The sequence below is a fragment of the Elephas maximus genome, chromosome 15 (genome assembly GCF_024166365.1).
Source record: "Elephas maximus indicus isolate mEleMax1 chromosome 15, mEleMax1 primary haplotype, whole genome shotgun sequence".
In the NCBI taxonomy this organism is placed as follows: domain Eukaryota; kingdom Metazoa; phylum Chordata; class Mammalia; order Proboscidea; family Elephantidae; genus Elephas; species Elephas maximus.
Genome location: NC_064833.1, coordinates 88,609,133 through 88,633,298, shown reverse-complemented (window position 1 = coordinate 88,633,298; position 24,166 = coordinate 88,609,133). Strand labels below are relative to the sequence as shown.

General features: G+C 39.8%; 1 protein-coding gene across 3 annotated transcripts in view; it reads left to right on the top strand.

Moving 5' to 3' along the window:
• Window positions 1-24,166, top strand: part of PRKDC (protein kinase, DNA-activated, catalytic subunit) — a 321,194-nt gene that overhangs the window by 59,797 nt on the left and 237,231 nt on the right. For all 3 annotated transcript variants that reach the window (XR_007513335.1, XM_049854457.1, XM_049854458.1), the window contains exons 22-27: window positions 4,575-4,690; window positions 8,970-9,060; window positions 10,295-10,458; window positions 11,058-11,210; window positions 17,110-17,217; window positions 19,599-19,825. Coding sequence is in view for 2 of the 3 variants with exons in the window: in XM_049854457.1 (XP_049710414.1) it covers window positions 4,575-4,690; window positions 8,970-9,060; window positions 10,295-10,458; window positions 11,058-11,210; window positions 17,110-17,217; window positions 19,599-19,825 (859 nt within the window). In the remaining variant the exon portion in view is untranslated. The remainder of the gene's footprint in view (window positions 1-4,574; window positions 4,691-8,969; window positions 9,061-10,294; window positions 10,459-11,057; window positions 11,211-17,109; window positions 17,218-19,598; window positions 19,826-24,166) is intronic.

Here is a 24,166-nt window from a genome sequence, read left to right as displayed (position 1 = left end):
TTATAATATGTTTTAAAATCAGGAAGTATTAGTCCTCCTACTTTATTCTTCTCTTTTAACATTGCTTTAGCTATTCGGGCCCTCTTGCCGTTCCATGTAAAGTTGAGGATTTTGTAAAGAAGGCTATTGAAATCTTGATCAGAATTGTGTTGAATCTGTAGATCGTATTGGGTATTATTGACATCTTAACAATATTAAGTCTTCTAATCCATGAACGTGGAACATCTTTCCATTTATTTAGCCTTCTTTAGTCTCTTTTAGCAGTGTTTTATAATTTTCATTGTTTGAGTCCTTCATGTCCCTGGTTAAATTTATTCCTAGATATTTTATACTTTTAGATGGTATTTTAGATGGAATTTTTCCTTAGTTTCCCTTTCTCGTTGCTGTGTATAGAAACCCAACTGATTTTTGTTTGTTAACCTTATACCCTGCAACTTTGCCAAATTCAAAAGGCTTTTATTTAAACAAAAATTATTAAATTCATCTTATTTACCAGAGGTGCCTTAGTGTGTGAATATGGATTCCTGAAATTTGTCTCAGTTACCTTCTGTAAGATTTGTTCACATCTAGCACATTTGAAGCATTACAAGTTTAATATCCTTAGTTTCAGAGAATTTTAGGTACATTCAGTTTACATAAGCTTACTTGTTGAAGCCAATCAAAGCAGACTCCTTTTAGAGACTATAATCTCAGTTGTTAATGCCCTCCAAATAGAGGGGAACGTTAAGAGGTAACTGCCTTTGTCAATTATAGACACATATAGACAGTATATAGCCTCAGTCATGCAATTTTTTAAAATAATTTTTACTGTGCTTTAAGTGAAAGTTTACAAATCAAGTCAGACTCTCACACAACAACCCGTATACACCTTGCTACACACTCCCAATTACTCTCCCCCTAATGAGACAGCCCGCTCTCTCCCTCCACCCTCTCCCTTTGTGTCCATCTCGCCAGCTTCTAACCCCCTCCACCCTCTCATCTCCCCTCCAGGCAGGAGATGCCAACATAGTCTCCAGTGTCCACCTGATCCAAGAAGCTCACTCCTCACCAGCATCCCTCTCCAACCCATTATCCAGTCCAATCCATGTCTGAAGAGTTGGCTTCGGGAATGGTTCCTGTCCTGGGCCAACAGAAGGTCTGGGGGCCATGACCACCGGGGTCCTTCCAGTCTCAGTCAGACCATCAAGTCTGGTCTTTTTATGAGAATTTGGGGTCTGCATCCCACTGCTTTCCTGCTCCCTCAGGGGTTCTCTGTTGTGTTCCCTGTCAGGGCAGTCATTGGTTGTAGCCAGGCACCCTCTAGTTCTTCTGGTCTCAGGATGATGTAGTCGCTGGTTCACGTGGCCCTTTCTGTCTCTTGGGCTCGTAATTACCTTGTGTCCTTGGTGCTCATCATTCTCCTTTGATCCAGGTGGATTGAGACCAATTAATGCATCTTAGATGGCTACTTGCTAGCGTCTAAGACCCCAGACGTCACTCTTCAAAGTGGGTTGCAGAATGTTTTGTTAATAGATTTAATTATGCAAATTGACTTAAATGTCCCCTGAAACCATGGTCCCCAGACCCCTGCCGCTGCTACGCTGGCCTTCGAAGCATTCAGTTTATTCAGGAAACTTCTTGGCTTTTGGTTTAGTCCAATTGTGCTGACCTCCCCTGTATTGTGTGTTGTCTTTCCCTTCACCTAAAGTAGTTCTTATCTACTGTCTAAGTAGTGAATGCCCCTCTCCCACCCACCCTTGCTCCTCCCTCTCTTAACCACGAAAGAATGTTTTCTTCTCAGTTTAAACCATTTCTCAAGTTCTTATAATAGTGGTCTTATACAATATTTGTCCTTTTGCAACTGACTAATTTCACCCAGCATAATGCCTTCCGGGTTCATCCATGTTATGAAATGTTTCACAGATTCCTTACTGTTTATCGAAGTGTAGTATTCCATTGTGTGAATATACCATAATTTACTTATCCATTCAGCCATTGATGGGCGCCTTGGTTACTTCCATGTTTTTGCTATTGTACACAGTGCTGCAGTAAACATGGGTATGCATATATCTGTTTGTGTAAAGGCTCTTACTTCTCTAGGATATATTCCAAGGAGTGGGATAGCTGGATCGTATGGTAGTTCTATTTCTAGCTTTTTAAGGAAGCACCCTGGATCGTATGGTAGTTCTATTTCTAGCTTTTTAAGGAAGCACCAAATCGATTTCTAAAGTGGTTGTACCATTTTACATTCCCACCAGCAGTGTATAAGAGTTCCAGTCTCTCTGCAGCCTCTCCAGCATTTATTCTTTTGTGTTTTCGGATTAATGCCAGCCTTGTTGGGGTGAGATGAAATCTCATTGTAGTTTTGATCTGCATTTCTCTAATGGCTAATGGTTGTGAACATTTCCTCGTATATCTATTAGCTACTTGAACGTCTTCTTTAGCGAAGTGTCTATTCATATCTTTTGTCCATTTTTTAATTGGGTTGTTTATCTTTTTGCAGTTGAGTTTTTGCAGTATCATGTAGATTTTAGAGATCAGGCTCTGGTCAGAGATGTCATAGCTGAAAATTTTTTCCCAATCTGTAGGTGGTCTTTTTACTCTTTTGGTGAAGTCTTTGGATAAGCATAGGTGTTTGATTTTTAGGAGCTCCCAGTTATCTAGTTTTTCTTCTATATTCTCATAATGTTTTGTATACTGTTATGCCATGTATTAGGGCTCCTAACGTTGTCCCTATTTTTTCTTCCATGATCTTTATCATTTTAGATTTTATATTTAAGTCTTTGATCCATTTTGAGTTAGTTTTTGTGCATGGAGTGAGGTATGGGCATTGTTTCATTTTTTTGCAGATGGATATCCAGTTATGCCAGCCCCGTTTGTTAAAAAGACTGTCTTTTCCCCATTTAGCTGTTTTGGGGCCTTTGTCAAGTATCAACTGCTCCTTTGTGGATGGATTTTTGTCTGGATTCTCAATTCTGTTCCATTGGTCCATGTATCTGTTGTGGTACCAGTACCAGGCTGTTTTGACTATACCCAGTAAAAAAACCCAGTGCCGTTGAGTTTTGACTGTAGTGGCAGTGTAATAGGAATGAACCAATTTTTTATTCGTCTTTGATTCATCAGAGAGTAGATCTCTCACACTGACCCACAGAAGATCAACAAGGAGTGTATTAAAACCAAATTCTTTGTCATTGCTGCCACATAGGGGGAATTGGTTATTGCGTAAGCAGGCCAACAACAGAAAACACAGTTGTAGACAGCAGAATTAGTAGGAAAGATAAAGTTCTGTTGCCATTTGGGATTCATCTCTGGGACCACGAAAAGACATCTGGGCATAAACTGCCTGTGAGGTGTCCTCCAGCAAGCAGGTTCACCTATCTGGCAGCAGATCCAGTGGGCATCTCAAAAACTATTGAAGAATAACTTCATGACTGTGGTGGATATAAAATGAATATGTGCCAGAGATCTTATTGAACTCAATAATTAATAAGGGAAATAGTAAGATATTATAACTAGTTCCCGTAACTCTAACTAATTACAGGAAAACTTTAAGACAGTCCCAAATGGGAGCACACAATGACTGGAGTATAATTTTAAAACACTTAAAATCATGAAAGTGAAGCAAAGACTAAACATTACTTCCAGTCTGAAACAGACAGAAGACGCTTGACAACAGAATGCAGCAGGTGAATCTGAACTAGACCCTTGAGCTGTGAAAGACATTAGTAGCTGAATGAGGTCTGAGAATTAACTTTTGGCGAGTATGGCTGTCGGTGTCCTGATTTTGGTGGTTGATGGTTGTTATGCAGGAGAATATCCTTGTTGAAGAAAAGGCACTCTAAAGTATTCTCGAGCAGGGAGCATCAAGTTGGCAACCTGTTCCAAATGGTTCAGGAAAAAAAATTTTGCACTGTACTTCCAAATTTTCTGTAAGTTGATGATTACTTCAAAAATAAAAACAATTAAAAAGAAAACAAGTAATTTATGGGAGGGATGCTTTAAGACTATTCTATTCCTTGTCACGTTTTCATCGTAATAATTTTAGCTTCCATTTCTGATTCTTCCTTAACTAGTTATTACAAAATGGTGATTTTCCAACTCCGTCGTTACGTTTATGTGTTTGCAGTCTCTTGTAAGAAAAAGCTTTCCCTTATCCCTCCTTATTTATTTATATTAGCATGGACTTGTGGATTCTTATTTTTTTGTGTGTCTGATCTTCTACCATCATTATGTATTTTGATGCTCAAATTGGCCTAGATTGGCTTGTGTACAGGCATGAGGGTCCCTGCTAGTGGCCCCTTGGCAGGCCCCATTATTCTTGAGCCACCTTTATGTTCAGGATCTGTTTGTCAACGCATGTCTGCCCAGGCACTAAAAGTGGCCATTTCTCCAAGGAGCCATGTTCCTTTTAGTAGACATCGGTATATGAAAACATAACAACCAGTATTAATATTTTTATTCTAGAAAACAATGTTTACGTTGTCATTAAAGCTAAGTTTATTGTCTCTATTTGACACTACAGTGTGTTCGCCTTGCATTTATCAAATAAATGGATGAATGGTATTTAAAATTGGTTTCTGTTTACTGTTAATTAGATGAGACCAAGAATAACTGGGAAGTATCTGCACTCTCTCGGGCTGCCCAGAAAGGGTTTCATAAAGTTGTGTTAAAGCATCTGAAGAGGACAAAGAACATGGCATCTGAGGCATCTGTAAGAAACCCCTTGTATTTTTCTTTACCTTAAATAATTCAGAGATCAGATTCTAGTGCTGATGAAGAGTTAAAAATCTCCACTTAAAACATTATTTTTGTGTACAAATTACAATGTGTTTTAGAAATAATTTTAATACAAATGTTAGCAATAAAGATATAAACTGTAGGAACTGGTTTATTGACTTGATTTAAGTATTGACTTTGATTTAAATACACCAAATGTATTTACAGCTATTTAGTGGATAATAAAAAGTACTAAAGTTACCATGGATATGAAAGAAAGATTAGTTTACTGATTTGATCTTAAGGACAGCAGTTTGTCACATTCAACTCCTGCCAGCTTTTTTGTTTTTGTGTTTTTGGTGATAATTTCTTTCTTTTAAATAATTTATTTTTTGTTATTGCAGAACATACAGCAATTCAACAGTTTCTGTATGTGCAGTTTAGTGACATTGACTGTATGCTTTGAGTTGTGCAGTCATTCTCACCCTCATTTTTCCTTCCCCGTTAACAAACTCATTGCCCCCTAAGTTTCCTATCTAATCTTTGAAGTTGCTGTTGTCAGTTTGATCCCATATAGGTAGCCCATATAGACAGCATAATACTCAAGGAAGATGTTTGTCCTTTTGTGATTGATATTTCATTTGGCATAATGCCTTCACACTCCTTCCATATTGTAGCATGTATTAAGACTTTGTTTTTTTTACTGGCTGATTAGTATTCCGTTGTATGTATGTACCACATTTCATTTATCCATGCATGTGTTGATGGGCATTTAGGTTGTTTTCACCCTTTGGCTATTGTGAATTGTGCTATAATGAACATTGGTGTACAAGACTCTGTTTGAGTCTCTACGTTCAAGTCTTTTGGGTATATACTTAAGGGTGGAATTGCTGGGTCATGTGGTAGTTCTGTGTTTAGTTTTTTGAGGAACCACCCACACTGTTTTCCACAACGGCTGTACCATTGTACCTTCCCACCAGCAGTGAATAAGGGTTCCAATTTCCCCACATCCTCACTAACGTTTGTTATTTTCAGTTTTTTTAATGTGAGCCATCCTAGTGGGAGTGAAATGGTATCTCATTGTGGTTTTGATTTGCATCTCTCTGATGGCTAATGATGAGCATCTTTTTGTGTTTGGTGGCCACTTGAATGTCCTCTTTGGTAAAATGTTTATTCAAGTCCTTTGCCCATTTTATGATTGAGCTGTATGTCTTTTTGTTGTTCAATTGTTGAAGTTTTATATATAGTTTCATTATTAGCTTCTTATCAGGTATATGGTTTCTGAAGATGTTCTTCCAGTTGGTAGCTTGTCTTGTCCCTTTTTTGGTAAAGTCTTTTGGTGAACAAAAGTTAATTTTTATGAGGTCTGTATTATTTTATGCTGTTGGTGTCTTTGTTATATTAGATAATCCGTTGTTAAAAGCTAGGCCTGACATTTTCTTCTAATAATTTTATGGTTTTAAACTCATTAGGAAGAGATATGCTTTATTTAACTTTATTTCCTCACAGTTGAGAGGTAGGTAATTAACAGATAACATTTATATTAAGAAATTCTGATCTCATTCATAAGAGTAAAGATCAACACATATCTAGGTTATGTAGATCTTTGAAAAGTAAGGGTCTACATAGATCTAAGAATTTTATGGTGTTTTTCACATTTAGGTCCTTAATCAATTTTTAAATTGTTTTTGTGTGAGTTGTGAGACATGGATCTGGTTTCATTTTTCTGCTTGTGAAAATCCAATTTTCCCAGCATCATTTATTGAAGATACTCTTATTTCCTCATTGAATGGACTTAGTCTGGTGATAATTTCTTGAGATAATTCTTTTACAATATGCCATATGATGCTAACGGGGAAAAATGGTATAAATGAGAAAATTGTAGTAGTATAGGGAAAATATCTCTTTTAGGTATGCAGTAGAAATTAATATTTGAAAAACTTGTAATGTCTAGAACTGATTGTGCAAAGCTCGTGGTAAATTCTTTCTACCTCGTTATTTTTGGCAGCTTTTGAGAGATTTGAATGCAACTAGAATTAATTGTCTAAAATTTTTACTAATTTTATCTCATATAAAACAGGACATTATTTCAGCATGTCTCTAGTTTTGCAAATGAAGCTTCTTTACATGTCCATGACCCCGATTTCCTGGGACAGTGGTTCTCAAAATGTGGACCCCTTGGCCTGCATGACCAAAATTATTTTTACTCTGTTGACTTTGCACTGGTGGTGTAATGATGGGTTGCAGTGTTGGTTCCTTAGGATTTCATTTCTTTTTGACTCTTTGATACGTGTCTTTTTGCTATTCTGCGTGATAGAACAGGTAGTGTGCACAAAGCAGTTCTGCATGCGGAAGAACAGCAGATGTCTTGAGGAAAAGCTCTTGTGTGACGATTTGAGTTGTGAGCTGAAGTAGCCACTTTTTTTATGAAAGAACAACTGATAGACAAGCTCTGGTTATTCAGATTTGGGCACTTGGCAGACATTTTCTCTAAGATGAACAAAGAGTGAGCCTGTCACTTCAAGGAAAACCTTTGGCAGTTTTTGTTGCTAAAGATAAAAAGTCAAGATTTTAAGGGAAAATGATAAGTTTTAGAAAACTTGTAGCCATCGCCATGAGTGTGGCAGCCTGTCATTCTTAAAGTTTTTTTCTGATGAGATTGGTGGTAATATTAGCAAATTTGATTTTTGGATATTGTCTGAGGCTGAGTTCCCTAGAAGAGCAAAACCAGTGAAGTATATGTGTATATGTAGGAAACCCTGATGGCATAGTGGTTAAGAGCTACAGCTGCTAACCAAAAGGTCAGCAGTTTGAATCTCCCAGGTACTCCTTGGAAACTGTGGTGCGCTTCTGCTCTCTCCTGTAGGGTCGTTATGAGTCAGAATCGACTCGACGGTAACAAGGCTTTATATATATAGAGAGAGAGAGGGGGAGAGAGAGATTTATCTCCAGGAAATGGTTCACATGGTTGTAGATGCTGGCAAGTCCCAAGTTTGTGGGCCAGGTATTAGGCTGGAGGCTTCTCCTGACTCACGTAGCTGCAGGGACTGAGGAACCTAAGATTGGCAGGTGAGACAGCAGGCCACTGGCTTACAGGCTGCAGGGCTGATGAATCCCAAGATTGGCAGGCAGTATGGCAGGCAGGTGGCTGAAGTCCCAAGAACCGGAAGTCAGATGATGATGAGCTGGATGTAGGCTCCAGAGCAAGCAAGAGAGCTTTGCCAGAATGACCATATTTATATTGGATGCAGGCCACACCCCCAAGGAAACTACCCTTACAACTGATTTAGGTGATTATATTAGATCAAATTATGGAGGATGACTATATCATTTCATAGCAGCCAAATTATGTTATTACATAACTGCTAAATTATGTCATTAGATAATTGCCAAACCACTGAGAATCATGGCCCAGCCAAGCTGACAGACAACCTTAACCATTGCAGATATGTGATGAACTTTGTCAGCATTTAGATGATCTGCATAACTCAGTGAACCAATATTTTCAAATGACCAGTACATGTGGTTACCAAATCATGCTCGGTAAGAAAGCCACTCAAAGTGCAAGACAGGCCAATGTATTTTAATGTAATAGGATGTATAGAATTCGTTGGCATGGGTTCATATTCCATACTGTAAATTACCTTTAAGAAACTACCACTGATTTGTAGTATCGGAGAAAAATAACTACAGTTATCTAGAAAAACCACTAAAACACCCCTCGCTTTTCCACACGTCTGTGTGAGGCCTGCACAACATAGACTAGCTGTCTTCTAGTGAGCTGGCCTACGGGAGGGTTTACACAGCTCTGGAACAGTGCTCCTCTTCTGAGGTTTTTTGTTTTTGTTTGTTTTGGAAGATGATACTTTTTCTAAAAGTATGTCATTTGTTAACATGTGGGTTTAGTATTTGTAAATAAAATAATAACTATTTTAATTTTTTCTAAATTTTTATTTTCTATATAATAAATACTGATGAATACAACCTAGGTAAACAGAAGCTGTTTGGGGGCCCTCAGTATTTTTAAGAGTGTAAAGGAATCCTGCCAAAAAGTTTGGAGACTACAGGCCTAGGAAACGCGCATCCAACTGCAAGGTTGGGGATGACTTTTTTCATGAATTTGCAGTAAGATTAACAGTGCTACTGGGTAAGATACAGTTAACCATCAGGGACATTCACAAGAGAATGGGTGGCAAAGTAGGCTTTTTTTTTCTCTCTCATAATTCTCGTTAATTTTAACCCAGTTATATGTCTGCACTTGTCCACATTTATAGAATGAAGCACTATCCTTAGAAGCAATAAGAATAAAAGTCGTACAAATGCTTGGACATCTAGGAGGACAAATAAACAGAAATCTTGTGACAGGTAAACCTTTCTTTAAAATAAAGCATCCCCTTTAAATGTCTTTCGGGGAGCCACTGGATGGTGCAAACAGTTAAGTGCTTAATTACTGACCGAAAGTTTGGCAGTTCAAACCCACCCAGCGGCACCTTGAAAGACAGGCCTGACGTATCTGCTTCCAAAAGGTCAGAGCCTTGAAAACCCAGTGGAGCAGCTCTGCTCTGCAGCACGTGGGATCTCCGTGAGTAGAAGTCGACTTGACAGCAACAGACAACAATAGATATATTTGTACTTTAATTTGAACTTTAATATTTATACAGATTCTGGTATATTCTATATTTACTCCTATGTATGATTAAATATTTTCAAACAAGATTATAAAGAATAATATTTTGTCTAATGAAAATACTTTGCACCCATACAGTCTGAATAATTTAGTATATCAGTAGAGAGAATGTTCCGGTTTGATTCTGTTAAGCATGTTTTTCATTTTGAAACAGAACTCTTTTCTATCTTAAACCTTGTGTCAGGGAAGTTGAAAGTTAATCTACATTTTAAAACTTAATATTCTTACTATTTGGATATCTTTAAACTGTTTTGATGGGAATTAATGTTTTCGATTAGGAAATATTTATCTGTATTTTTACTTTTGAAATTTGATATTAAATATACTAGTGATTTTTGCTTATTTAGGAACTTAGAGCCTATATGGGGAAAATAAATGTTTTAAAGAAGAAGTTTTTAATAAAATTTTGCTTATTGTTTTTTCCACAAAATACATTAACTCTCAATTACTGTATTTTTGATGCAAATAACACATGCCTTCTATGTTTATTTGCCAACTGCGCCCCCTCCTCGTGATGTATTTTTATTAGCGTGCTATGCTGATTTTTTTTTTGCAGCAACATGTAAAAAATTGGCATAGCAATGCTTATGAAAATACCTCTCAGGGGGATGGGCGCTGTTGGCAAACAAACATAGCAGGTGCATGTTATTTGCGTGAAACGTGGCAAATTGGAAATCAAACATCCCAGACTGTTAGACTTGCTTAAAAATAATTTTATTTTAAGTTAAACTCAGAAATGGTATATTAGTGATTTCGAATGTTATTACGTATCTGAAGCAAAAGTGAAGCAGAAAGGAAATATGAATAAAGCGCTTATATAGACTCTTATTTGACCAATGAAATATAGAGCAACTGATCTTAGAAGGATTTTCAGTGGAAAAATACTCTTGTTAAATCTTTTTTTTTTGGCAGCTGCAACCTCAGATGAAATGATGAAGAGATGTGTAGCGTGGGACAGAGAGAAGAGGCTCAGTTTTGCAATGCCGTTTGTAGAAATGAAGCCTGTCCTTTACCTGGATGTCTTCTTGCCTCGGGTCACAGAATTAGCTTTGTTAGCTAGTGACAGACAGACTAAAGTACTTTCTATTTTTTATTTCACTCACTACTTTGGGTCTACTGTTTTTAAAACATATTCGTTTGTAAAACATATTTGTTAGGAGATGGATAATCTATTTTAGCTGTTCCAAGATCATTAATTTTGTATTTTCTGAAACATAGTAGTTAGAAAACTACTTTATTCACTTTCAGAATTAGATGTCATTGACAAATGAAAGTGGAACATAAATAATCATAATAGATGTAAGATAAAACCTTAATATGCCAAAAACTCTTCATAATAGAAAAGGGCATTTAAAGGTGACTCAATTATCCCCTCAACCTTCGAGGTTAGAAACAAGATAATCTCAGTTTTTGATATTAATTTGTAAATTTCCAAAGTTGCTTCATATTTCTAATGAATATATATATTATTCCAAATATCCAAAGCTTTCAAATCAATTCTTAACTCTTAGATAAAAATAAGAGTGAACAGAAGTATTAATTTTATATAAGAAGTGCTATTTTCATTTAATTTATATTTGAGTTCCATGATAGTTATCTACTTAAAAAATTTTTCTTATTAAACTTATTGAAGGGCTAAGTCACGTAGCTGTATTGAACTTGTGGCCTCTTCCAGATTGCTGCCTGTGAACTTTTACATAGCTTGGTTATGCTTATGTTGGGAAAGGCCACTCAGATACCTGAAGGTGACAGTGGCTCTCCACCCATGTACCAGCTCTATAAGCGGACGTTCCCTGTATTGCTCCAACTGGCCTGTGATGTAGATCAGGTAAGTGAGTAAGATTGGAAAGTTGCAACATTTGCAAAACTTTGAACAATAAGTTCTAATTTAGTTATCAGACTTTGCTACATGTTGAAGTCACTTGGGCAGAGGGCAGGTCTCTAAAAAAAGTACTGAGGGCTGTCTCTAGCATTTAACATGGTGCTTAGCACATGGAAGGCCACCAGAAGTACTTGTTAGCCAGCACCATTTATTTTTCAGGAGAGTCTAGTCAATACTGTAAGATAAAAACACGGTAAAAACCAAACCCTTTGCTGTCAAGTCGGTTCCAACTCATAGTGACCCTATAGGACAGAGTAGAAATGCCCCATAGGATTTCCAAGGAATGGCTGTTGAATTCGAACTGCTGACCTTTTGATTAGCAGCCAAGCTCTGAACCACCATGCCATCAGGGCTTCAAGAACACGTTAGATAGATAGATAAAACAGAAACAAAGATTATTATTTATAAATATGATTTTTCTTTTAATCTGGAAAGCCCAGGAATGTCAACTGATAAACTCTAAGAATTAATAAGGGAGGAACCTCATGAATTACAAAATAGAAATAAAACACCAGCATTCTCATATATTAGTACTGACCACTTGAAAAGCACATCTACAAATATCTCATTCACAGTAACATAAAAAAAATTATAAAATGTCTAGGAATAAACTTCAGTGTCCCAGGAAAACCTATGTTTTATGACTGTAAAAGAAGGTGAATATGCTATGTACCTGAATTAGAAGGCGAATATGCAGTGTACCTGAATTAGAGGAGTCAATATTGAAGGGATGTCAGTCTCCCCAAATTAATTGATGAGTCTGGCATAATTCCAGTTAAAGTCCCAGAATTAGTTTAGTGTTTGAATGTAAAATATGATTAATCTGAAGGACCGTTTTGCAAGAGTAGAGTAATGGAGGAGGACTTGCCCGAACAGCTGTCAGCGAGAAGCCTCGGTCATTGTGACAGGGCTGAGCTCCTGCACAGATAGGTCAGTAGGAGGGACTAGCTGGCATGTAGCTCCCTGTGTATATTTAAATTATCGAGATGGTAGGGGACCATTGGAAGTTAATGGTAAATGGATGGTTCATTTAATACATGGTATTAGGTGAATTGAAGTCCCTGGGTGTTACAAGTGGTTAACCCATTCAGCTGCTAACTGAAAGATTGGTGGTTCGAGTTCAGCCAGATGCACCTCAGAAAAAAAGCCTGGCAATCTACTTCTGAAAAACCTGCCATTGAAAACCCTATGGAGTGCAGTTCTATTCTGACACTTATGGGATTGCCATGAATTGGTATCAACTAAATCATAACTGGTGTTAGGTGAATTGACTAACATAGGGAAAAGTTAATTCTAAGAGCATTAAAAGGATTTAGAATAGCCATTTGTTTAATAAATATGTCAAACGATTATGTAAGAATGTATAGCATATCTGTTATCTCTGTCTGAGTTTGTGTACCTTTGGATTGGGATGTAAGTTGTATATTCTCAATGTAAACACACCAGTTAATATAAAAACATGCAAGAGACTTACATCATCCTGAGACCAGAAGAACTAGTTGGTGCCCGGCCACAACCGATGACTGCCCTGACAGGGAGCACAACAGAGAACCCCTGAGGGAGCAGGAGATCAGTGGGATGCAGACCCCAAATTCTCATAAAAAGACCAGACTTAATGGTCTGACTGAGACTAGAGGAATCCCGGCAGTCATGGTCCCCAAACCTTCTGTTGGCACAGGACAGGAACCATTCCCGAAGACAACTCATCAGACATGGAAGGGACTGGACAGTGGGTAGGAGAGAGATGCTGATGAAGAGTGAGCTACTTGTATCAGGTGGACACTTGAGACTGTGTTGGCATCTCCTGTCTGGAGGGAGGATGGGAGGGTAGAGAGGGTTGGAAGCTGGCAAAATTGTCACGAAAGGAGAGACTGGAAGGGCTGACTCATTAGGGGGAGAGCAAGTGGGAGTATGGAGTAAGGTGTATATAAATTTATTTGTGACAGACTGACTTGATTTGTAAACGTTCACTTGAAGCTCAATAAAAATTAAAAAAAAAAAAAAAAAGCAATGAAAATTGAACTTCTACATCATCACCTCTTTCCTACCCTTACTTATCCTTTGGAAAAAGTTTGGTGAATATACTCCCAGATCTTTGTGAAAACTCACAAATGTGATATATATTTTTTCTTTCTTAAAGCAGGTTCATAGCATTCAAATATATTTTCCTTTGTGTAAAATATGTGATTTCTGCTCCTTTGATGGATTTTGTTATTATTACATCGTAGGCGTCCTTCCATGTTTTCACATAAAGTTTGCATGAAAAGGAGATTTTCCTGCAAGACACTGAAGACAGGCGCACAAAAGAAAAACATTAATTTGTTGATAGTTTTGACTTCATGAATGTTTAAAACTACCCAGTCACATTAAAAAAAAAAACTTTTTTTAACATATACGTGATGTGAGAAAATTTTTTTACAGTATACTAATCCAAAAATTAAAAAAAGGGCAAATGGATAAAGGAAAAGAATTGGCAGCTCATAAAAAAGAAATATAAAATGGCCAATGAAATATATTTTAAAATATTCAACCTTTTTAATGAATAAGGAAATTCGAATTAAAATGATAATGTCTGCAGCCATTGTCAGAGGTTTATGAGATTGACAGTGCCTGGTGTTGCTGAGGGTGGTGGGCATGGCCTCCACGCCATGGCTGATGGGAGTGGGGATAGACAGTGCTCTCCACAGGCAGGTCAGAGACCCAAGGATGCCGTGGCTGATGGGAGTGGGATAGACAGTGCTCTCCACAGGCAGGTCAGAGGCCCAAGGATGCCGTGGCTGATGGGAGTGGGATAGACAGTGCTCTCCACAGGCAGGTCAGAGGCCCAAGGATGCCATGGCTGATGGGAGTGGGATAGACAGTGCTCTCCACAGGCAGGTCAGAGGCCCAAGGATGCCGTGGCTGATGGGAGTGGGATAGACAGTGCTCTCCACAGGCAGGTCAGAGGCCCAAGGATGCCGTGGCTGATGGGAGTGGGATAGACAGTGCTCTCCACAGGCAGGTCAGAGGCCCAAGGATGTACATGCCTGTCCCCTCAGGCTTAGTAGTAATGACATGCTAAGAGGAGTGTGCTCAGGGCTGCTTGCTGTGCAGCCCTTATAAAAAAATAATGATCATCAATTAGAAACAGCCTGAATTTCTTTCAAACAGTAGGGTTTGGGTAACTGGATTATGGTGCATCCATATGTGAGATACTGAGCATGCAATAAAAATATTGATATAGCTTATGTGTTTATGTGGAAAATATTCACAATCAAGAGGAAAAGTGGTTACAAAAATGTATGCTTGTTTTTATACACATTAAGTGTATACATGCATTTAAATGTGTAGTAAATAAAATACTTCGAAAGAATATATATGGTTACCTTTGGGATGTAGGATTGTAGATGGATATTTTTTATAAGTATATATAAAAAACACACACACCCACTGCTGTCGAGTCAATTCCGACTCACAGCGACCCTACAGGACAGGGTAGAACTGCCCTGTAGAGTTTCCGAGGAGCGCCTGGCGGATTCGAACTGCCGACCTTTTGGTTAGCAGCCGCAGCACTTAACCACTACGCCACCAGGGTTTCCAAGATATATAGAGATATGTGTATATATGTGCGTGTGTGTATGTATACATATGGAAACACTGGTGGCATAGCGGTTAAGTGCTACGTCTCCTAACCAAAAGGTCAGCAGCTCGAATCCCCCAGGTGCTCCTTGGAAACTCTACAGGGCAGTTCTACTCGGCCCTGTAGGGTCGCTATGTGTCAGAATCAACTCGACGGCAGCGGGTTTGGTTTTTGGTTATGTATACATGTATACGTACACATTACTCATGCACTAAGAATTAAACAGTATAATTCTTGTGGAAAAAAAAAAAAGTAATGCTTTAAAACCAAGTTAAACTTCCAAACTGAAATGTAAGACTTTTTTCATTGAGATTAATCCCAAAAGTTTCTTCCAAGGTTAGAAAGACACTTTTTTGAAATAGTATCCAGGTGCAAGCGGACTCTGTGTTGCTTAGCCTGAGTGCCGATTTAGATGGTTTCTGAAGTGGTGGTAACCAATGTATGTATGTAAAATACGAAGGTACTTCATTCTTCAGCTCAATATCCTGGAAATAAAACGTCCTTGGATTTCTCAGTGCTCCTGTGAAAAGCTCTAGCTTCCTAAGACACAGAAATGTGTACACTATACAAATGGAGAATCTCTGCCCTCACTTCCAATTAGAAAAAAAATTGTGAAGTTGACTCTGACTCATGGTGACCCCATGTATGTCAGAGTAAAATTGTGCTCCATAAAGTTTCCTTTCTTTTTTAAAAATAATTTATTTTTGTTGTTGTTGAGAGTATAGACAGCAGAACATACACCAACTCAGCAGTTTCTACATGTGCAATTCATTGACATTTATTGCATTCTTCAAGTTGTGTAAACATTCTCACCCTCCTTTTCTGAGTAGTTCCTCCCCCATTAATATAAACTCACTGTCCCATAAGTTTTCTATCTGATGTTTTGAGTTGCTGTTGTCAGTTTGATCCCATATGGATAGATCTTGAAAGGACACAATGCTCAAGACAGACATTCTATAGTAGTTAAGCTAAACTATGGTGTGGTTTTAAGAAATCTACGGGAGATTTTTTTTGGTTTAAGGTTTAAAGATTATCTCAGGGTAATAGTTTCAGGGGTTCATCCAGCCTCCATGTCTCCAAAAAGTCTGGATTCCATGAGAATGTGAAATTCTGTTCTGCATTTTCCCCCTTTGGATCAGGATTCTGCTGTAGAATATTTCATCAGAATGTTCAGTGGTGGTAGCTGAGCATCATCCAGTTCTTCTGGTGTCATGGCAAGGGAGGCAGTTGTCCATGGAGGCAATTAGCCACGCATTACATAGGGTTTTCAATGGCTGGTGTTTTGGAAGTAGATTGCCAGACCTTTCTTCCAAGGTGCCTCTGGGTGAACTCAGACCTCCAACCTCTGTTAGCTGCAGAAAGCATTTTATTCTTCATAATGTCCTGAGGATTAGATCCATAGCCATTTGTCTAGTTAATTGCTCTGATCCAAAAAGATAATAAAACTTCTCTTATTCCTTAAGATGGCATACTCGTGACAACTTGACTGGTTCCCCAAGTTAAGCCCCAATTACCAGGGAGACTGGAGAGCTATCCCCTTGGGTATTTGCATGTCCAACAGAGGAGGAAGCTCAGACATACCTGGATTATAAAATCAGGAGAAACGCAGGGCTGTCTGGCCCTGGAGAGGTTTTATTTACATTTCAGAAGGTTGGAGTGATAACCAGCCTCCGAGCCATAAAGGTTTTTCTCCTTCTTTTGGGGAGGGCTGGGGAGGCAGCTCCCTTCTTCCTGTAGAGAAGCAGGGCACAGCGATGGCCCCTGTCCCCAGCCTGTGATGTGGGCGTTGATGTTTGTGCCAGAGGGCATTGACCTGGCTCAAGTTTAGTCATCGCAGCGTGTGGGGAACTATGCTGCCATTATTTGCTTTTTAAGTGAATCATTGATAATCTGCCTCTGATCCAGAACACTCTGTGCATGTTCAGGATAAAATTAATAAAGATATGTATTAAAAGCCGACAGTTTCTATCCTAAAGTGCCCCCCTAATTAGAGGAAGAATGAGTTTCAGTATGTACGTTTTTACTTTGCTGGACTCTTAGGAAGGAGAGAAGAATAATTAGAACGTGTTCATTTTCATCATGGAATTGAGCTAGGAGACTGGTAAAACCATGGTAGTAGTATAGCTTCATTTTGTCCCATTGCAAATACCATTTAAATGGAACTCTTTCCAGTGCAAAATTCCTTTGACACAAAGAAGACTTTAATCTAACGGTGGTGTTTTTCAGGTGACAAGGCAGTTATATGAGCCGTTAGTTATGCAGCTCATCCACTGGTTCACCAACAACAAGAAATTTGAAAGCCAGGATACTGTTGCTTTACTAGAAACTATCTTGGTAAGTCACAAGTCACAGTGGATTCTTTCCCTGCTGTTCTCATCGTCTAGTTATGTTTGCTCTGTGTTTAGACCTGTTGAGAAAAGCTACCCTTCAGGATACCAAAAAGTATCTGAGTAAGTCATATCTTCTTTTTGCCTGTGTCTTAAGGAACTGGTGAAATGTCATTTTCATGGATTGGATGCCATGTTTATTTACTTAACTGATACTTTTAAATACTTGCAAGGAAATAATAGTTTACATTTTTTGTTCTGTTTTTTTTGGGAGGATGGTTATAAATTTGAAAAACTTAATCTGCAATAAGCCTGAGTGTATGTGTGCATTTGTCTGTGTGTGTGTGCGTGTGTGTATGTGTGTGTACGTGTGTGTACATGCGTACGTGCATGTGTGTAGATGTGTGCATGTGTGTGCGCACATGTGCGTGTGTACGTGTTTGTGTATGTGTGTATGTGCGTGTATGTACGTGTGCGCGCGCACACCTGCACATGTGTTCTGAATGTGAGAGGAATAACAAAGAATGTTTTTGATTTTTATTGGAGTTACAGTATGCCCTTTTTATATTTTTTTCTTGCATTCATTCTCAACCAACTAAAGGGCCCTAGAAACATAAGCTTACCTTTTACATAGTAATGTCCTAAGATAGCAGAGGTAGAATCATTAGAATTTGGCTCTGACTCACGGGTAGAGGGAGGGCTGTGCCCTGTTGCTGTGCTCTAAGATCACATGGCTCAGTGTTGAGCTTAAAGGCAGCTAAAACCTAGTGCCATTTGATGTGCATTGTAATTTTTTGAACCTTTGTAAGTAACTTTACGTTTGATTCCTTTAAATGCCATGTTATTTTACTATTTAAGCCTATGATGTATTTTGTCACATATTGATTTTGGAGTCAAAGGCACCAATTAAACACATCGCGAGTTTGTCCAAATAAATGACCGATAGTTTCTATATTCTTAAAATTGATTCCACTTTGAATCTGCATATCACTTTCTGTGGAGTTTGAGATGAGTCAGAGGGAATGGAACTTGGCAAGGGCATCTGGACAGGAAATAAAGATGTATTGTGTGGTGTGTTTGCACATTGAGAGGGATGAGGCTGGGCAGAAGGTGGAGCGTGGCCTATGGGTGACCATACATCCCAGCTTGCCCAAGACAGCGCCATCCTCTGGCGTAACTACCAGTGGCACTCCCTTCCACTCTCAGAGCCACCCTTGCGGGTGCGCCATATTGGGAGCAGTGAGGGCTAGTGAATATTGCTTATTAGGATGGTGACATAATTACGTCTGTGGTTTACACCCCTGCAGGGCCTACTGGTGAATCTTGCCTGTAATAAGTACATTTAATTAAATTTAATTTGTGGCTTATTTGCATTCAGATGGATTTATTCTAATGTTTCTATTCTCAATTTTCTATCTTAGCTGTTTCTTTTCCCCTTTGTTCCTTGAAGATAGTTTAAGTAAGGGCTTCAGAAAGAAATCTGATAAGGTGAGGAGAAAGTAAAATGAAAGAGTTGAGGAAAGAAAAGGCCAAGGATGAAATGTGACCTTGGGATATTACAGCGCTTCCTCGTGAGAGAGTCCATGGGTTTCCTTAGTAGGGTTTACTGCTAATCCCCAAATGTCACCACATGTAATATTTACTTCTGTTCTGAGAAGTAGTCAGTATTACCTCTCTGCATTTCCATGGTTTGTTACCTTCTTAAATTATAGCTGGCATTGTTCTCAAGGATTTTGCATTTGGCAAACAACTGGGGATTTAGGTAGAACTCCCTTCATTCTTTAGGATCCTTTTTCAGGTTAACCTTTTCCTAGATAGATCTGAGAGGGGATAATACATAGAGGGAAACAGAGACATTAAATAGAATAATTGTCCATGTGGTCATTGTTCAAATGTCCATAGCTGTTTTTTTCAGGTACTTAGAGACTGTGCCTTTATGGGGCTGCTGTATAGAAAGTTATGGTTGCACAGCAACATATAGTTTCCATGGAACCTGTGAAGGTCTTGTTCTCTTCAACCTTAGTGAAAGTCTCGGAAATTGTGAAGGGGTAAAATCAACAGTAACAGAAATTCTTAGGATACAGCCACTGTGTTTCTCAGGGAAAGGAAAGGATGCTTTGTGATTATGACTGAATTTATTCTTTTTTTCATGAATTATTCAGCTTCCAAATTTGCTTAAAAGAAAGTGTTTTCATTTTGTGAAAATTGTTATCTAGAGTCTAGATTCTAGTTAGTGAGATTGGTTTTACCTTTTTTATTTTTTCTTGAATAGTACTATAAATTAATTTTTACAACACACTCTACTTATTCTCAGAGGCAAACCAAGTATACTGAACTACCATTTTATGGTTATAAACATGAGTATAATAAAGGCCTCTTTGTTTTCAGGATGGAATTGTGGATCCTGTTGACAGTACTTTAAGAGATTTTTGTGGTCGCTGTGTTCGAGAATTCCTAAAATGGTCCATTAAGCAGACAACACCACAGCAGCAGGAAAAAAGTCCAGTAAACACCAAATCGCTTTTTAAGCGATTGTACAGCTTCGCACTACACCCCAATGCTTCCAAGAGGCTGGGGGCCGCACTCGCCTTTAATAATGTCTACAGGGAATTCAGGTGAGCGAGCGCGTGGCAGGGAGGGGGGCCAGGGTGAAAGGAGGATGGCAGCCTTGAAAGGTGCCTAGGTATTTACTGCTACGTATTCATTTATGCCTCCATCAAGTTTTAGTAAGTGATTATGTACGGGATGCCGTGCCGTGTTCTGGGGATTCAAATGAATGAAAACAGAGTTTAAACACAAGTTCAGAAATTCCTGAGAAAAGCATACAACCCTAATCACACAGCAGTCTTCCAAACACAGTGGAAGGTCTTTGAGGCACAGAGGAGGAGCGTCTGCCCAGTCTGGGTAGGTTAGGGAAGGCTTTCTGGTAGAGTTTGTGCTCGCGATGAGACTTAAAGGATGAGTGGAACCCAGCCAAGGCATTTCAGATCAGAGGGATGAGATGGGGATGAGGGACAAGACGGTGTAGGAGGAGATGAGTTTCAAGTGTAGAAGGGGCGTGGTGAGCCAGTGAGGAGGGCCCGGTGCCATGAGAAGAAGCTCAGTCACTGCTCGGGATGTTCAGGTTTCTTCCTACCATTCATATGCTGGCCCTGCATGCAGAGGGTCTGCGTGAAACCAGATGAGGTGGGAGCCAGTGACGAGGCTGTCTAGGAAGGCCATACCTGAGGCAGCCGTGGTGCATACTCATTCCTTCATTCCATGTTATTTATTGAGCACATTGTGTGCCAGATGCCAGAGATACAAAGATACAGTCTCTTGATAAGGCCTGCATTTCAGACAGGAAGACAGATAACAATTAATCACATAGAGAAATGTAAAATTTATTGCTGAAATAAATGCAAAGTAGACGTTCATGATGATCATGCAATCTTACAGTGAGGAACCGGACCCATTCAGGAGATCAGAATAGCTTCTCTCAGGAAATGGCAGTTGGGATGGAGAAGAGGGACTCAATTATAAAAACAATACAGATGGATGGAAAGATGGAAGGTTGGAGTGTGTTTGTATGGAAACTGACTACTTGAAATTATATATTTTTTTCTTAGGTTTTTAATTGTAAAACTTACATGAACCAAAGAGTGTGTAAAACATATATGTAAAGTTTATAGAATAATAATAAAAACATTCCTGCATACCCACCACCTAGTTTACAAAATACAATTTGTTGTGTTTTGTTTTAGAAACCTCCTAATCATATCTCCCCCTCATTCTCCTGACTTTTATGCTGCTTATTCCCTTGCTTTTCTTTACGCATCTCTGTATGTGTTCCTAAATAACATGTTGCTTTATTTTGGAAGGCTGATAGCAAGCACAAAAGTGGCTGTGGTGGGGAGGGTTGCTGTCCTCATCATAGTGAAGGATCCTAGGAGGACATAAGCCACACAGAGACTGTCTTCAGCTCCCGAGAGGCTGTCAGGTCCCCACAAAGTGTGTGAGGTGGGTAAGGTCAAGAGTTTGTCCTGGGACACAGACTTTCAGAATCTGGCATCTGAGATGCCGTGAAGTTGGCCAGCAACTAATGTTGGGAGAAATATGGTCAGAGGGTGGGCTACACTTCGTTCTGCCGCCAGCTCTCCTGGCTTCCCTGTACCCGCCAGGAGTAGGTCAAAGCAAAAGTTCTTGTGGAGTCAGTGAGTGTTGTCGGTGGATCCAAGCTAGAGTGGACAGGAGGACAAGAACTTCAGGCACATGGTCATGAGCCAAGTTCAGATAAGAATTTGGGCTGGGCTCACCTACCACTGTGGGTCTTGGAGGCACTGCTGGCGTGTCTCTTCCTCAGGCCACCCTGTGCACTGCCCTGGTGCCCAGGAGCTACCCTGATCTCCGCTGTCCTCTTGGGTGCTCTCTCTGCTCTGTTCCTGGGTTCCTGCCTCTCTTTGCTTTCTCCTGCCATCTCCTTTCTTGGACACACTCCTGTTTGTTTCGCCACATTTCAGGTGGCTTTTTGAGAAAGGGTGCATGAGAACTATATGCGTTGACATTGTGCATGCTGAATAATATAAACGGAAGTTTGAATGTTTCCCTCATGCGTACCCCTGAGTTGTTTTACACACCCCTCTGCAGAGAGCACAGGTTCCGAGGACCATCTTGTCAGGTCATTTCTTTACTTATACACTGTCTCTGGTTTCCTGGTACCTGAAATGAAAGCTGTGGTACTGAGCCTGGACTCCAAGGGCCCTATAATTCTCCTCCAGCTGACCTGTGCAGATTACTCCTCCAGTAACTGACCAGTTACTCCTCCAGATGAGCCTTTTCCTCTGGCTTTGTGGTTTGCTTCTGTGTCTCTGTGCATGCTGGCTTACTTATTTGTAGGGTCCCTTAGTCTCAGTTTCAGACCTGGAGGTGAGACACTTGTGGAGCCCTGAGAGGCTCTGCTCCTCCTGGGATTCCAATAAAAAGAAAACTAGGGTCCTATTCCTGCCAAATCAGATGCTACTTTGCAATTTGTTCTCAACCCTGCCCTCCCTCCAGTGTCTGCTCCGTGTTCTCTGTCCCACGGAAGCCCCTTCCTGGCGGTGTGCGGTGAGTCGGGCATAGTGAGAACTTCCAGCTCTGATGCCTGGAAGCCTGTTGCCTGTGCCTGTCGTTTTGTAGCAGATTGTTTACAGTCCTGTTATTAAAGAACACATTTCCAGTGAGAGATCTGGCCTCTGTGCGTGGCTGCAGGCTCAGGGATGCTGGCCACTGGGAGCTGACGTTAGTGCTTTGTGTAAGCAGGTGACCTGTGACGTGTGGACCCACTGGTGTTCACATGCACTGGGATTCTTGCAAAAGGCTTGGAGTTTACTCCTATGCTGACTTGTTTTTAGGTTGGTCGAAAGCTGTAAAAATCCTTTTATCTTGAAAGAGTGTGGATATGATATCAGATCTTTCTGCTACATTTAATTTTAGTGAGTGTGTGAAGGTGTCAGGAGAGTAGTTCTGAGGTTATGCGCTAGTGTTCGCACAGCTTACGGAGGAGGGGCGCTCATACACAGAGGGAGGCTGCCTCTTTAATCTGGTCCTGGGCAGGTTTTCTTCTCTGAGAAGTGTTTTAGATTGTTTTATGTTTGGAACATTCAAGCTGTTTTGTTTAACAAATTTAATATATTTTTAAATAACATTTTTTTGTTGTTGTTCGTTTGTGCTTTATTTCTTCCCTGTTGTTTTTGTTATTTGCCATCAAGTCAGTTCTGGTTCGTAGTGACCCTGTGTGCAATAGAACGGAGCACTGCCCAGTCCTGCCCCATCCTCACAGTCCTTGTTATGTTTGAGCCCATTGTTGTAGCCACTGTGTCAGTCCATCTCATTGAGGGTCTCCCTCTTTTTCAATGACCCTCTACTTTACCAAGCATGATGTCCTTCTCCAGGAACTGACTGATCCTCCTGACAAAATGTCCAAAGTATGTGAGATGTAGTCTTGCCATCCTTATTTCTAAGGAGCATTCTGGTTGTACTTCTCCCGAGGCAGATTTGTTCTTTCTTTTGGCAGTTCTTGGTATATTCAGTATTCTTCACCAACACCACATTTCAGTGGCATCAGTTCTTCTTTGGTCTTCTTTATTCATTGTCCAGCTTTCACAAGCATAAGAGGTGATTGAAAACACCATGGCTTGGGTCAGGCGCACCTTAGCCTACAAGGTGACATCTTTGGTTTTCAACACTTCAAAGAGGTCTTTTGTCGCAGGTTTGCCCAATATAATACGTCTTCTGATTTCTTGACTGCTGTTTTCACGGGTGTTGATTGTGGATCCAAGTGGAATGAGATCCTTGACAACTTCAGTCTTTTCTCCATTTATCATGATGTTGTTATTGGTCTAGTTGTGAGGTTTTTTGTGTTTTTTATGTTGAGGTATAATCCATATTGAAGGCTGTGGTCTTTGATCTTCATTAGTAAGTGCTTCAAGTCCTCTTCACTTTTAGCAAGCAAGGTTGTGTCATCTGCATAATGTAGATTGTTAATGCATCTTCGTCCAATCCTGTTGCCTGTTCTTATTCATATAGTCCAGCTTCTTGGATTATTTGCTCAGCATACAGATTAAATAGGCATGGTGAAAGAATACGCCCCTGACGCACACCTTCCTGATTTTAAACCATGCCGTATCCCCTTGTTCTCTTCGAATGACTGCCTCTTGATCTATGTCCAGGTTCCTCATGAGCACAATTAAGTGTTCTGGAATTCCCATTCTTCGCAATGTTACCCACAGCGTGTTATGACCCACACAGTCGAATGCTGTTGCATAGTCAATAAAACACAGGTAAACACCGATCACTGCCCTGACAGGGAGTACAGCAGAGAATCCTTGATGGAGCAGGAGAACAGTGGGGTGCAGATCTCAAATTCTCGTAAAAAGACCAGGCTTAGTGGTCTGGCTGAGACTGGAGGGACCCTGATGGCTGTGGTCCCCGGGCCC